The sequence below is a fragment of the Gekko japonicus genome, unplaced genomic scaffold, assembly GCF_001447785.1.
Source record: "Gekko japonicus isolate JY-2015 unplaced genomic scaffold, Gekko_japonicus_V1.1 scaffold1688, whole genome shotgun sequence".
Lineage (NCBI taxonomy): Eukaryota > Metazoa > Chordata > Lepidosauria > Squamata > Gekkonidae > Gekko > Gekko japonicus.
Window position 1 is genome coordinate 245,927 of NW_015172057.1, and position 15,101 is coordinate 261,027.

Consider the following 15,101-nt stretch of genomic DNA (forward strand, 5'->3'; position numbering starts at 1 on the left):
GCTGAAAGGACTGCTGGGTAAGAAGCTAGGAGGAACTCTGCAAAGTTCTGATGTATGCAAGGATCATTCATCTTTTTAAAGTTACGTCTCTCTGTAGCTATCATTTTGGGTGTGGCACCAGAATTTCTAGAACTATAAAACCCCACATCTCTGAGTCTTTCCACCTGACTCATTTCATTGGTATGGTGAGAGAGGTAACATCAGAAAAGTGGTGGAAAGGAAAACATCAGTATCTGAAACTTTTCACCTAGGATAAAGCTTCCCACATTAACAAAGACATAGGAAACAATGTTTTCTCTATTTAATACCAAAGCAGAGGCTATTAAACCATTCCCCACATTTATGTCACACGTTTGCATGCTTAGCATCAATACAGCTTACATTAAAGTAAGAGACAAGACTGTCATTCTTAACAAAGCAGTAAGTGAATGTGGTGAGACAGAGGTAAGTAATAACTACTGTAAATACACAGTCCCATTTTTATTGTCAGCATTCATTAAAAAAAAATAATAACCCTGCTTCGCAGCCACACAAGTATACACAGATTGGCTACTAAGGCCAGTGGGAAAAATCGCAGTGAGCTAGTGGCCTTCCCCCACCAGGGGCACCCTGGCCCTAAGCCAGGGAAGGCCCTCTCCCCATTCAAGTGGCCCTCGTAGGCCTGCTGTTGCAAACCGGTGACACTAGCAGCCGCCACAAGCAACTGGCCTACCTATTCAACCAAACACATTATTTTGTTCAGTTCAGTTCCACTACAACTCAAGATGGGTGCTGATGACTCAGCTCCATTTCGGTAGGCAAAATGTCAAATGCCTGCAATTTTGACCAGCTGCCTGCATGTTAGGGAACACTTCTTCCTGGGAGCAAAACGTTTTATGAGATGCAGTTGTCAAGTGCCTTTCTAAATTCATGCAACTCCTGCAAGGAGCACATCTGGAAAGTTAATAAACAACATAAATGAGCTGAGATTCATTAGTAGGAAGTCCATGATTGTGCCCATAATAATTTACTTTTTGATTTGTGCAAGCCAGCTGTAGAGGGACGAGTACACAACAAAACAAAATTCCACAATAATATCAAAGTACATAAATGAGAATAACATGCAGTCCTAAACAGAGTTATACCTTTTAGGTCCACTGAAGTCAATGGTCTTAGAAAGGTGTAATTCTGCTTCTTCAGTGTAAGTAATGCAAGTAGCGGGATAAATAATTTCAGCCTAATTTTCCACATTTTCTTATTGTACAATGTAGGTTACCTCAATGTAGTATATTGTGCATTTGTTTATTTTTATGTATTTATGTCTCACCTTCCGAGTTTATAAAATTCCCAAGGTGGCTAACAACAATCAATTAAAATAATCCTACTAAATGAAATCAAAACAAACATAAACAGCTGCACTTTAAAAATGTAATAGTTGTTAGGGAGGAATGAAGCCAACTACAAAATCAAACAGAAAAATAATTAGTCATCATGGGCTTTCCTTGAAAGATTTTTTTTAAATCTAGTGCTGGAAAGCCAATAAAGGGGAAAGCGTAGCTACTTTCCCTTGGGAATGCCAATGCCTCCACCGAGATGGTCTTCTTTCACACAGACAACATACTCAGATCTTAATGTGAAGTAGATAGGCACAACAGTACTGTGTTGGATATCCTGCTGGAGGAACTAGTAACTCTTGTGATAGCGTGATAGAAAGATGATCCAGCTAGGAGTGTAAACTGGGAATTTTCCCATTTACATTTACCTCAGCAATTAACTATGTGACTTCTGGCTTCCATCCAAAATATGGGAAATAATAATATTGGCTATCTAGCAGAGGGATGGCAAAGATTGAGAATGTATAGAAACACTTTGAATGCATCTCTACAGAAATGCTGGAAAAGAATAACTTGATGAAAGCAAACACCAATTTGTGTTCTGTCTAGCCATATTAGGTTCTGTCATCCCATAAAGGTGGCAGTAAACCTTGCAATATTCATAAGGCAGGTGAACAATTCATTGGCAGTAAAATAAAAACTGCCACAAATAACGGAGAAGGCCCATGACTTACGTACGGATAGAAATTCCTTTTCCTATAATCACCATGTCCATTAAAAGGGAAAATCCTCTTTTTCTAGTCACTCTCTGTGCCAAATCAGCTTCACTGGGCGACCTTGCCCAAGTCACTACCTCTCAGCCAAACCTACCTTACTGGGTTGTTGTGAGGCTGCTGTATACCCTCTGGACAAAGGGCAAGCTACGAACTTTATAAATGAAACCTCTTCCTTTCTCTAGACCATTTCAATAACTACACAATCAGATATGTGATTGCAGATGCACATTGGAACGTTTTATGAGCCACCAAGGCAAGCATACAGCTCAGCACTGCAGGAGGCTAGAGGTAGTGCTGTTAGCTGCATGAACATTCATGCATTTCCTGATCAGCAGGTTGCAGTAGCCAATTTGGGTTCTCTTTTTCTTAAGGTCTTGGTGGATGGATTATTACTGAGGCTGTTATTTTGTAGGACTTTCAGTTTGACACAAATATATTCCTTCTCCCCCCTTAGGCTACTGTAAAAGAACAAGTTTCCTTCTCTTATTAGGATCCTGATCCACATACATTGCCCTGAAGTGCATGAATCATGCACGTATCCTTGTTCATCTCTTCTTTTTAGATCGTCCAGAGTCATACCATCAAGATATGTTCTTAAATTCAAGGGTCAGAACTTTGGCAGATTGGAAGTACTTTAACAATGGAATGCAAAATATTGATGCTAGGCCACTATCAGCCCAGCCCGGCCTTTGATTGCACGGGATTTATTTCCCAGTAAGTACATTTATGTTTGCACGAACAAGCAGATTTTTCAAGGGGAAAAAATCGACATATGATTCTGACTCTCTCCAAAGGAAATTGACACTTGTCTTACAAGTCAGACAGGCATAAGCCAAAATTAATATCATATTCTAAGCTTTTCTTCTTTGTATCACAGAACCATACTTGGTAGTCCACACAAACATGATGGCTTTTACCAGACATTACAGGGTGGCCTTTTATGGCATGCAGCACTGATATAAGAAGGAGATTCCCCCAAGCTGTCTGTGAACTAAGAAGCCTTTTGTATGACCCTCTTTGAATCTGGGCAGTTTTCTCAGCATTTTAAAACTGATACACAGTGGCTATTTAATTATGTCATCTCTGTAGACCAGGAACTGTTATCCCTTTTAACATGAACCTTTATGTAATTCAAAATTTGATCCAGGGTAAATTAGATGAGACAATGTTACTGTAGGACACTGAGGAAATTTAATACACTGTAATAAGCTACAGACATTCTTAAAATGATAGACAGACAGACATATATCACACACACAGGTAAGACCTTTAACATAAACCTATGAGTGACATATATCACACACATAGGTAAGACCTTTAACATAAACCTATGAGTAGTATTAGATATACACCCCGCCCTTCATTCAGAGTCTCAGAGCAGCTTACAAACTCCTTTCCCTTCCCCTCCCCACAGCAGACACCCTGTGAGGTAGGTGGGGCTGAGAGAACTCTGAGAAAACTGTCCTTGAGAGAACAGCTCTGACAGAACTATGGCTTGCCCAAGGTCATCCAGCAGCTGCAAGTGGAGGAGATGGGAATCAGACCTGGTTCTCCCAGACTAGAGTCCACACACTTAACCACTACACCAAATTAAAATGGAAAATTTAAAATAAGTCAAAAAAAGGTAAAGTTGCCTTTGAAAAAGGCTCATGCACTGTGTATATACACACCCATGTCCCATTGTTGGTCACAGAAGGCAAAGACTATAGCACAAGATGTTCCAACAGAAATTGAGAGGTAAAATCTAGAAAAATGTGCCTAAATCTTAACAGTATGCTCAAAACAGTATGCAAAAAACATTTTGCTCAAAACAAAAATATGTTCAAAATCTATTGATGGACACATTTGTTTCCAAGACTGTAGATTGCTCTCAGGATCAACTCTGGAAGAGTTCTCATTCCAACATAATTATTTCATGTGTACATGCTAATGGGGTGACATCTAAACATAATAACACAAATGTGGGACAATGTATCACAATTGGTTCCATGTGACTTGTTTAAGGCACTAGCAATTATTTACACACTGAGAGTGCCAGCTGCATAGAGAATATTAAAAAGATGGAGGTGGGACCAAAGATTAACTGGAATCTTTGGTTTCCTCAGAAAGGCAGTTAAAAAAAAAAAAAAGATGACTTCGCATTAGTGTCTCTAAAAACCAGAGTACCAGCTGCATAGAGAATATTAAAAAGTTGGAGGTGGGAGCAAAGATTAACCGGAATCTTTGGTTTTCTCAGAAAGGCAGTTCAAAAAAAAATGATGACTTCGCATTAGTGTCTCTAAAAACCATATCTTGAATTAATACAGAATTAATACCTCTTAATATAAAATTATACCTTTTAGCACTTAACAGCAGCTGGAAGCGGTAAGCAGAGGACCACCTGGGAGGAAGAACCATTTAACCATTTCCATTCTCAGCCATTTGTCATCTCAAAAGTGTCACCACCACCAAAGTTGCTTTTATTCCCATAGGGATAAAACATACAGGAGCCTGAAGGTTCTTCCCTTCAAGATAGCACTTTAAAACAAAGGCTGGACCCTGCGTCATCAGCATAGCTTCAGACTTTGCTTGGTACAGCCCTGATGCTTTTGTCCCATGTACTCTACAGTACAGTTTTGGGCCTTGAAATCTGGCTTGTTCGCCACACAGTAGTTTGCTTCATGTCAACACAGCATATATTTCTGTTCAGAAGTGAGGAGGAGTCTTCTTGTTCCTAAGCAGCATGAGATGAAAAATCTTCACAGAACTAAAAGCCACACCAAGCACAAATTCTGGTATTCAGCCAGTAGATAGGAGCAGCGGGAGGAGGAGGAATACAAAGCAGCTGAAGGGACTGGAGAGGTAGCAAACCGTAGTGATAGCCTGCACTCTCCCAGATCCAGTGCGCACAGGATGGGACAATGGGGAAAACACCAAGGAGAAAAGGACTGCACCGATGCCACGTGAAAAATACTGGTGTGTGTGTGGGGGGAATAAAGAGTGTTACACAAATCAGACAATGGGCCCAGTCTGCCACAGTAAAGGTGTCCCCTTTTTCACACATGACCAAAGATTTGTTGGAGTTCCTGCCATTTGTTTGGGTCAAAAGTTTCTGAGTTAAGATGTTTGCCAGAGTCTGAAGGAAACATATTTTTTTGGGGTGCCAGCTTCCATACAGGGGTACAGGCTACAGCAACAAGAGGATGAAGCAAATATAAGCATGTCTAGGTATAGAAGCTGTGGGGGACATGCAACGGAAGCAGCCAGAAAAATCTCCCTACCATCAAGGCCAGACATCTATTCTGTTATTCACAGGAATTTACACTAATTATAAAAAATGACGTGGCAGGGCTCAACCTGACAGGAAGACATTCCCTCTGCCCTGCTATTTAAGGAGGCTGAAGTTGGTTCCTTATTCCCAGTTCCTTATTCATTCCTTATTTGCGACTTATTCATGAATTCAACCAAAAACACTGAGGAGCAAAAATATGCGTGACACAGGATCACAAATCTCCATAAATCTGAAAAAATGTTCATTTCATATGTATACTGCTGTGATTCAGATAACTTTTCCTGCCTTTGTGATAGGCACCTGAACATAAAGTTTGCTAGCAGGCAGAATGCTTGGTATAGTTTTATTTATTCTGCCTTTCCTTTTAAGAAGTTCAGGATGTCTTACAGGGCTCGATCTATTCCCTCCCCCCTTTTACCCTTACAAGAATTCCTTTATGTAGATCAGGCTGAGTTATAGAGAGTTTTGTTTCAAAGTTACTCAGTGAGTTTTGTGGCTCAACCGGTATTTGAACCCTGGTCCAAATCAACCGTCCCTCTACACCAGCTCACAATAAAGGCTGATTCTTTGCATTTTCCCCCTACCCATTTCTATAAACCATTTGAGAAAAATACTTCAGCTCCACAAGGACCCATGCCCTGAGACCTTGATATGCAAGAAATACAAGATGGTTTGTAAAATTCAAATCTAATCAAAAAGAACAGAGACCATTCACTACATATGAGTAACTGGATTTACATATTAGAATGTGCTTCCTGTATTTAATGGCCCAACCCTGTTTTTTGAGGATTAGGGAGTGTACCTCCACAAAAGGTCAATCTAATGAGAATCCCCTGCAGGCCAAACTAGACGCAGTAGCATCCATAGGTCTGACCCGTGGATGCAACTCCCATTTAAAAACCTAATGAGGTGATTAAAAAATGCTGAAACTGCCCAACTGTGATTGGATCTGCAGTAAAACAAGATGAGGCATTCTTGCCCCCCCCCAAAACACACACACACACACACACCCCTTTTCAAGTGCCACAACAGCTGTGGGGTATACGTGGCCATTTCAGCACTAGAAAAGGCATGGGGGGGGGGGACCAGAGCACCTCATTCTGCAGTTCTTTAGCCCTCACGACATTTTAAAATCACCTCATTAGGGCTTAAAATGGCAGTGGCATCCACAGGCCAGATCTGTGGATGCAGCCACATCTAGTTTGGCCCTGCATTGCATCTGAAGCAGTGGGTTCTAGTCCACAAAAGCTTGTGACAAAGTAAAATGTATTCGTTATCCTTTGGCATGATTGCCATGAGAATACAGCTTTAGTATTTTCATTAGAAAAAAATAGTAAAAATCTTCTAAACAGTGTAATACTCATATGCATTCTCATTTAGTCGCCTTAGAATTTGAGAGATTTTCTTAAACTTGACATAAGCCTCTCTTTTTATTACAAGAGCACATTTCACAATATACTAGGAAACACAAAAACTATCTTCTGAAGGAGTAGTTGTAACACACGACTCAGCACTAGTTCCTTATAACTTTGTCTATAGTCAAAACTTACTAGATGCTCCAAAAAATCAGATATTTTTATTCTAGCTGCCTAAGCCTGAATATGGATTTAGTGTGAGTCATCATTTCAGTGATGAAATTATTTATGCCTAGGCGATACCGCCGTCCGCTCCGGGGTCCTGCCCCCCTTGGGGAAAAGAGAAGAGGAGTGTGTGACACCATTAAATTTGTGGTCGACACTTACTGGAAGCTCAACCAGTGACTTATGCCTTGGGGGGGAATACTAAATCAGTTATTCCTATGCATGCATGCGCATATGCAACATGGACTGCATATGGCACTGCCAATGTCACATGATTAATGTGCTACAGTAACCAAAGAGTAGTATTCTTCATCAGTTTTTCTATTATCTACCCTTCCCCCAATTTGGGTCAATTTCCTTTTCCATTCCCAGTACATTTTGCTCTGTTGTTGTCCTTTAAGACATGGGATGGGGATTTGTCAAAGTCAATGAGCACTTTATTAAAGGGAGAGTGCTCAGCAATGAACAATTCAGCTATTTAATGAGATTCCATGGTTCTGTCTCCAGCCGGTATATCAAGTTTCACTTCTATAAAGCACCCTGACACTAATCCTCTGGCATCCCCAATCTTCACCCTGGGCTGAATATTAGATTTTTCCATGGTATATTGCATTACCAGTATAACCTTAGCAAAAATGATGAACTTAACTATACTTGAGGCAACAGAGCAGGCCAGATTTGATTTTCATGTCTTGGGTTGACTATGGAGGAATTACTTATTTACTAAGATAAAGCAAAAACAGTTTCTTATTGCCCACTCAAAGTTTACATTGGAAAATATTTGTGTGTGTCTTAATTCATTCTGGAGGACCAGGAATATATATATTTGCCCAGAGCAGTAAAATAGCTTAAATATTCTATGTAACTGCATTAGTAACTGTTAGAGAGGCAATTATAACACCTAAAATGGGCAGTGTAGAGTTTGTTGCTATTCAGAAAGCAGCACATTAACCGCTGCTGTACACAGTGGTAGCTGCAGCATGTGTGACAGGAAAGAGTAGACTGTCACATATCCTTCATGAGGTGTTTACTCTCTGGAAACCTAGAAAACATTATTCCTGTCCTGAAGGACAAAAATAGGTTAGGAACATCTTCTGACACCACAAGAGCTCGATTTGCTTCAGAAAGAAATGGCCAATTTGTTCTGCTCCTGGAGGCGTGCATTTTGAAAATACCACTATAAAAATATTCATTGTTCAATCCCATCAAAACATCAATACAGGCCACCAAGAATGAGTACTGAACACCAACTGCCTGTTACAAACAGCCTACATTTTGTTTGAAGAAATTATTCTTGATGTGTAGCCGTTCACCATACATGGATCCTTTAAGATGGACTGAGGTGATTTTGGTACTATCTTAAGAGCAGGTTCCAGAATGTGTTGTGCAGGACTGCTGCTCTGCCCTTTGGCCCCTGGCCTACAGGGTTCCCCAAGGTTCCATCTTGTCCTTCATGGTATGTAAAGGGTGCTGGGAAAGGTCATCCAGAGATTTGGGCTCAGTGGCCACCAATATGTAGATGACACTCAGCTTTATCTCATGCTTGCTTCCAGCAACCACAGAGGGCTGTGGAAACCATGAACAGGTGCCTAGAAGCAGTTTTGGAATGGATGAGGGCTAACAAGCTGATACTTAATCCTGAAAAAAAATGGAAGTGCTACTGGTGGAAGTGCTAATTGTTTCTATGTATTAGCTATGCTGGAAAAACTTAGGTGTATTTGTTTTATTTCCTTCACTGTCTAGTCTTGTTTTAAATATTTTTGTACCTGAAATAAATAATTATATTTTTACTTTGTTGTGGTTTCTGCCTTCATTCACCTCAAAGCCTTTATCCAGACCCTTGGCTTTTGATTGCCTACCAGTTTTGTCTTGGAAACTCAGACTGCAGTCCCGCACTGCAGGACTGACTTTTCTTGTTAATTCCCTGGGAAGCCAGGAGACTTGGCCTTTCACTCCTGGGTCGTTGGGATAGACTTGAAAGGCCTGGTGAGAGAGATCAGAAACTAGGGCGAGAGAGAGAGACTCTCTCTAGTATTTTGTAACTTTGCATTGTCGCACCCTCCCCTTGTAACGAAAGTCCTTACCTGGAGTTGGGACTGGGACTTTTGACAGTAGTCCTTTCTATAATTGTCACAGATAGTTGTTGTGATTGTATAGACCTATAGATGGTCTTTTTGATTTGATTTCTCATTGCTTTTAAACTATTATTATCATAAGCAGCTCTGAACCACAAGAATTCCAGGAATAATATAAATTAAACAGAGTAACAAGGTTTCTTTTCACAAGCCTTCACAAGACTCACACTTTCCCAGGAAGCAGGCCATCATCTGTGGCAAATGTCATCCAATAAGTGGAGCATAAAATGACCAGTGTTTCCTACACCAAGACAAGTTCAGATTTCTTTATCACTTTCTCCCTCTTCCAAATGCACAAACACAGATATGAGCTATCAACTGGCTTTTTACCAACATATGAACAGGAAGCATATTGGAATAAACAAAACTTTGAGGGACAAAGTATATGTGATTCTGGGAGACTAATTAGCATATCTTGCCAATTTTTAAAGGAAAAAAAGGGCTGTTCAGGATCCCATTTTGGATTTGCACTACGGTGCAAGTGAAAGGGTTTAATTCTTCCCCCCATGCAATTCTGCCAATAGGAACCAACCCCCTTGGGCTGTTATGAGCCTGGGAAAGGGGGGGAAAGACAGCTATTTTCAAGCTTTAATCTGGAATTATGAGGGACAGAAATATTCTTAGAAAAAGCAATATTAGGTTCCTTATTTTGCAAAAAGTAAAGAGTAATTTCACATACACATGGCCATAGCACCATGCAAACTTGCAGGTGTGAAGCGGTCACCAAGGATCAATCGCCAGAGTCAATTTTCATTTCACGTCAAAAGCATATCAGATACAAGTTAGCCATTCACAAGGTACCAAACAAGATGCGTGTTCAGATGTTAGAGAATGAACTTAATATTTGCTTTATGGACTATATTTATTGCTACACACAATGGACTGTGCACACACAGACATAGGCTCAGAAGACTGTACACTATAAGTCACCTGTTGTGATGCTACACATAGAATGAGGTTACACGTGAATGAGGTTTCAGCTACACAGTTACCAGCCTGGTGAAGAAGCACACACCTCCATTATAGTGAGCAATGAGAAACAACAGCTCTGAGAAGAGACAGCCCCCAATGCTGAATCATTTGTGGTCACCTACGACACATCACTGCTTTGTTCCTGCATTGGTATTTCCTGCCAAATGGACATTTGGTTCACAATGAGAATGGCCAGCTTCATCTACACTACAATGGAGCATCCTGACGCCAAGGTTTTCACACCTGCCCAGATGCCCTCCTTTGAGTAAGGTTTTAGATTACAATATTGGCCACTCCTTATAGGTAACCTCCCACTCCTATAGGCAACCAATAGGATTGTTTTTGGAACGGACTAACAGGTAGGTGGGTCCACAGGTTGGAACCGTTACCACGCATCTAATGGATCCCCTATAAAAGGAAAGGACCATTCACCTGGCCCTTCCTAGCTAGCATCCCCCGCAACAACCCCTGTCTGCTTTTTACTCCTCTTGAGTCCCACTTGCTATCCCCAAACCCTTGCCTCTACTTTGATCTCTTGATCTGCAGTCAAGAGACCCACACGTTCTGGTTGGTTCTGGTTGTGTGTGAATTTCCCTTAGTTTCCATTTCTTCCCATCCATTCTTCATTGGAACAACCAAAGCTGCGAAGACAGATAAGTATAGCCCAACATCACCCCCACCTGCTAATGCAACTGTGCTTATTTTAATACTGTAATTCTAAGGAACTTGATTGAATGTGTGAGTGCATCAGTATTGTTTGTATGAGATTTATTCTTTAAGTAAAAGACATTTATTTTAACAACAACAGCCTCGTTATCCTTCTCTGGTAACCCTTGTGGGAACAGGACCTTGGTATAAACTGGCAAGAACCCATTTATAAATTGCCAATTGCTGTAAATAAAGCAATTCGGCTAACACAGAGTTGGCAAAGAATACAAGGAACTACACTCACACCAAATCAAAGCTTTGTTCATCCATCAGTTAAAGCTGATTGCTATTAGTACAATAAAATTAATTTTCTTCAAATGACAGTTTCCCCACCTAGTTTTAAAAAGATACAAAACACCCACCTTTCCATCTTACTACATGATGGAGAAGAATAAAAATAAGTAATATGTATTTGCATACTGAGTGTTAACTCATTTGTTCAGGCCTCATTATCAGCCTAAATTTCCTGGTTTCCATTTCCATATGTTCATTTGGTTATTTCATTGGCCAAGCAAGCATCAAATACTGGCCTAGATATTTCTTGACCAGCTAAGAATCAAATCTCACAGGTCAGCCAGAGAATGTCAAGACTAGGATCTGGGAAACCCAGCTTCAAATCCCCACTCTGCCATGGAAGCTTTCCGGGTGGGCCAGTCGTACACTCTTAGCCTACCCCTCTTCACAACGGAGGAGAAGAGAATAATGGAAGCTGCGTTGGATCTCCATTGGGGAGAAAGGTGAGGTATAAATGAAGTAAATAAATAAATACCAAGGGACAGCAGAACATTCTCTTACATTACTGGGACCATACAAATGATGCGAGAAAAGGAGGAGGAGGAGATTGGATTTACACCCTGCCCTTCACTCAGAGTCTCAGAGCAGCTTACAAACTCCTTTCCCTTCCCCTCCCCACAACAGACACCCTGTGAGGGTAGGTGGGGCTGAGAGAGCTCTTAACAGAAACTGCTCTTTTTCAAGAACAGCTCTTGTCAGAGCTATGGCTTGTCCAAGGTCATCCAGCAGCTGCAAGTGGAGGAGTGGGGAATCAAACCTGGTTCTCCCAGATTAGAGTCCGCACACTTAACCACTCCACCAAACTCCAAAAGGAGAATGTGTTCTCTAAAATTAGTTGGTTGCATTCAAATCACTCGACAGATATCAAATTATTAAAGCCAAGGGCAAAAACCTTTTCCATGCACAAAATGATCTCTGTAGGGCATAACAAAACCTTTCCCCATCAACACATTCACAGACACTTCTATGTACGGGTGCAGAAGGATTAGATCTCAAGGATTCTCCTCTACTGTTTCCCACCATTCAGTTTGCTATTAATAATTCTGTTCTTGACAAAGTTTAAGGAGCCACAATGTCAGTTTTCCTTAAAATTTAAACATGCTGCCAATTATGTTTGCACTTTACCTGCCAGATTTGCTCTTCACTGAGTGACGTGAGGCGGTCACTCTTCAAGACCTCTCGGATGAGACAGTATGGCAGCGATAAGACTTCTTCAGGGTGACTTTTCAGCAGTTCAGAGAGATGTTTCACTAGAAAGTCAACCACAGCTTTCTCCAGCAAAGTGAGGTTAAACAGGTCAGCAAGCTTGTACAGGTCCAAATAATTAAAACTATTTAACTCCTGTTCAAATAAAACAGAACACATTTTTAGAATGAATGCTATGTTCAAACAAAAGCATTATAGGGAAATGGGAGGCAGGAATGACTTCAGATGGAGAAGTCATTGTCCTACCTTAAAAAGTTGTCCATCTATGTATCATCACATTTCAAGTAATAGGCTGTGTCTTGAACAAATTAACAGTTATGCTTCGATCAATACAAATTCCCATCACCACTGCCTGGATCTCTTTCACATGCTCACAGATAGATGTGCATGAACTTGTATTTAGAATGTGTGGAGGGAAAAAATAAATCGATGGTAGCATTATAAAACTCGTATTACATTAGGAAAAAAACCTCTGTCACACTTAAAAGTACCCCTCTCATAAACACAGTTCTACAAGGATCTGTTCTTCAGTCAGCTCCCTTACTATAAAAGCATAGCTCCCAATTTAACATTCCATTTTCTTCCATCAAATACAGTTAATGAATTTGAAACCTACAAAAGCAAAGTATGATCCCCGTCATTTTTCACACCTGGCACAAGGGAGAACATGTCCATTTTTCTTTGCTGCTCAGCACTGGAAATAAATAGTAGAATCTTTTAGGTCACAACTGGCACCGATTCTGTAGCAACAGACTGTAGTAACCAGTATCCAAGGGACCACAAAACCAATGGCATCTGTAGAGAAGAATCACTTTCGTTTCTTGAATAGGAGCCCTACAAATCATGACTAACCACTTATGGAAATCAAGGACATTAAAAAAAAAAAAAAGACTGTGAGATGGTATTCAAAGATCAAAAAATTCCAAAATCCCAATGGGCACACAGAAACCCCGCTGTAGTAGTTCTTTGTGTTCTATGGTATAAATATTTGTGCTGTCATCACATTTGTATCCCGTACTTTTTCCAAGTGTTTCATACATCATAACATTTTATCCTCACAACAAACTTAAGACTAGGCAAAAGTGACCAACCAATCAACTGCACGTCTGAGTGAAAACTTTGAATTCAGATCTCCCCCACACTCTAGCCACTGTACAGTAATGCCTTCTCTTTAATCTAGTTAATCCTGAAGCATCAATTCTCAAATCACACACTAATCTTCCTCTTCAATACGTCAATTTGCTAAACAACTTGGTTTTGAAATTAAAAAACTTAGTCCGATGTTATTCTAACAGGATTGGCTCTTCATCCTCTCTTGGCTACGAAACTTTAGCTGTGAATTCCACAGCCACAGAAGCTCACTATATCTGCCTATTCCAACAAAATTCACCCCACTGTAATACCAATCACTTGTTCAGCTTAAAATTATACACTGCAATACACTGCTATTCAGCTGATGAAGCTTCACACCAGAAATATCATGCTGAGATTGTGAGATGTATATTACTGATCAGATAACCCACCTCCCAATCAGCGATAGGCCTTTTGGAAACATAATGACTTGACAAAAGTATAAAAAGTGACTGAAAAAGATGAACTGTATCTTCTTTTGGTACCCAAAAACATTATATTACTTGAAACATAACAATCTAATCTGCTTTCTCAGAATACATTAAGAAACGTTTTTATAAGAACACAAAAATGGATACTCTGAACTAAATTATTTTTAAAACGATAAACTGTTAGGAAAAATTCAGAATAGACCATATTAACTGGGGATAGTTATTTTACTTTTGAAATTTTTGCTAGTTTTTTGGCTATGTTTTAAAGCTTGCCACGTTTTTTGGAAAAATTGACAGTTCTAGACTAGGCAATACAGTTTCATTCAAGTGTTGGGGATGTCTGAAAATTGAGAGAGAACCTGGTAAACTTTGAAGTCACCTAAAAGTGATGGTCAATTTTTACTGGTGTAAGCCCCGAAAGGGAGGGGGATTTTTACAAAGTTCATTTGAGGAAGTCATGTCAACCTTCACCAATTAAGCAACATATAATATTTTAGGTAGGTCCAATAAACATATTATTGGGGCAGGCTGGGAACCACTGGGGAAGCTAAATGAAATCCTATGCCCTCTCTACACATTAGTAGGAAGCAGTCTCTACTATATAATTTCTTCATTGGGGCCAGTGACACTAGTGTGAATCTGGGGAAATATTTATTGTGACCAGATTTAGTAAGGGTTTGGGGTGAACTGAATGCGCCCTCTCTACACATTAGTGGGAAGCAGTCTCTACTATATAATTTCTTCCTTGGGGCCAGTGACACTAGTGTTAATCTGGGGAAATATTTATTGTGACCAAATTTAGTAAGGGTTTGGGGTGAACTGAATGCAGATTTCCAGAGAACAGCAAGGAGAGATAAGGAGGCTTTCCTGAATGAACAACGCAAAGTAATAGAGGAAAACAATAGAATGGGAAGGACTAGAGATCTCTTCAAGAAAATTGGAGAAATCGAGGGATCGTTCCATGCAAAGCTGGCCATGAAAAAGAACAAAAATGGTAAGGACCTAACAGAAACAGAAGAGATTAGGAAAAGATGGCAAGAATACATAGAAGAACTATACAAGAACGGCCTCAATGTCCTTGACAACCACAACGGTGTAATCACTGACCTTGAGCCAGACATCTTGGAATCCGAAGTCAAATGGGCTTTAGAAAGCATTACTAACACAAAGCTAGTGGAGGTGATGGTATCCCAGCTGAGCTATTCAAAGTTTTAAAAGATGATGCTGTTAAAGTGCTGCACTCAATTTGCCAGCAAATTTGGAAAACGCAACAGTGGCCACAGG

The 15,101-nt window shown here is 40.2% G+C and overlaps 1 protein-coding gene across 5 annotated transcripts in view; it reads right to left on the reverse strand.

Annotated features, from left to right (window-relative positions):
- Positions 1 to 15,101, reverse strand: part of KLHL32 (kelch like family member 32) — a 108,875-nt gene that overhangs the window by 33,508 nt on the left and 60,266 nt on the right. For 4 of the 5 annotated variants that reach the window (XM_015420761.1, XM_015420760.1, XM_015420759.1 and 1 more), the window contains one exon: positions 12,175 to 12,390. The exons of the other annotated variant lie outside the window; for it this stretch is intronic. In XM_015420761.1, coding sequence (XP_015276247.1) covers positions 12,175 to 12,390 — 216 coding nt within the window. The remainder of the gene's footprint in view (positions 1 to 12,174; positions 12,391 to 15,101) is intronic. 5 annotated transcript variants of the gene reach the window in all.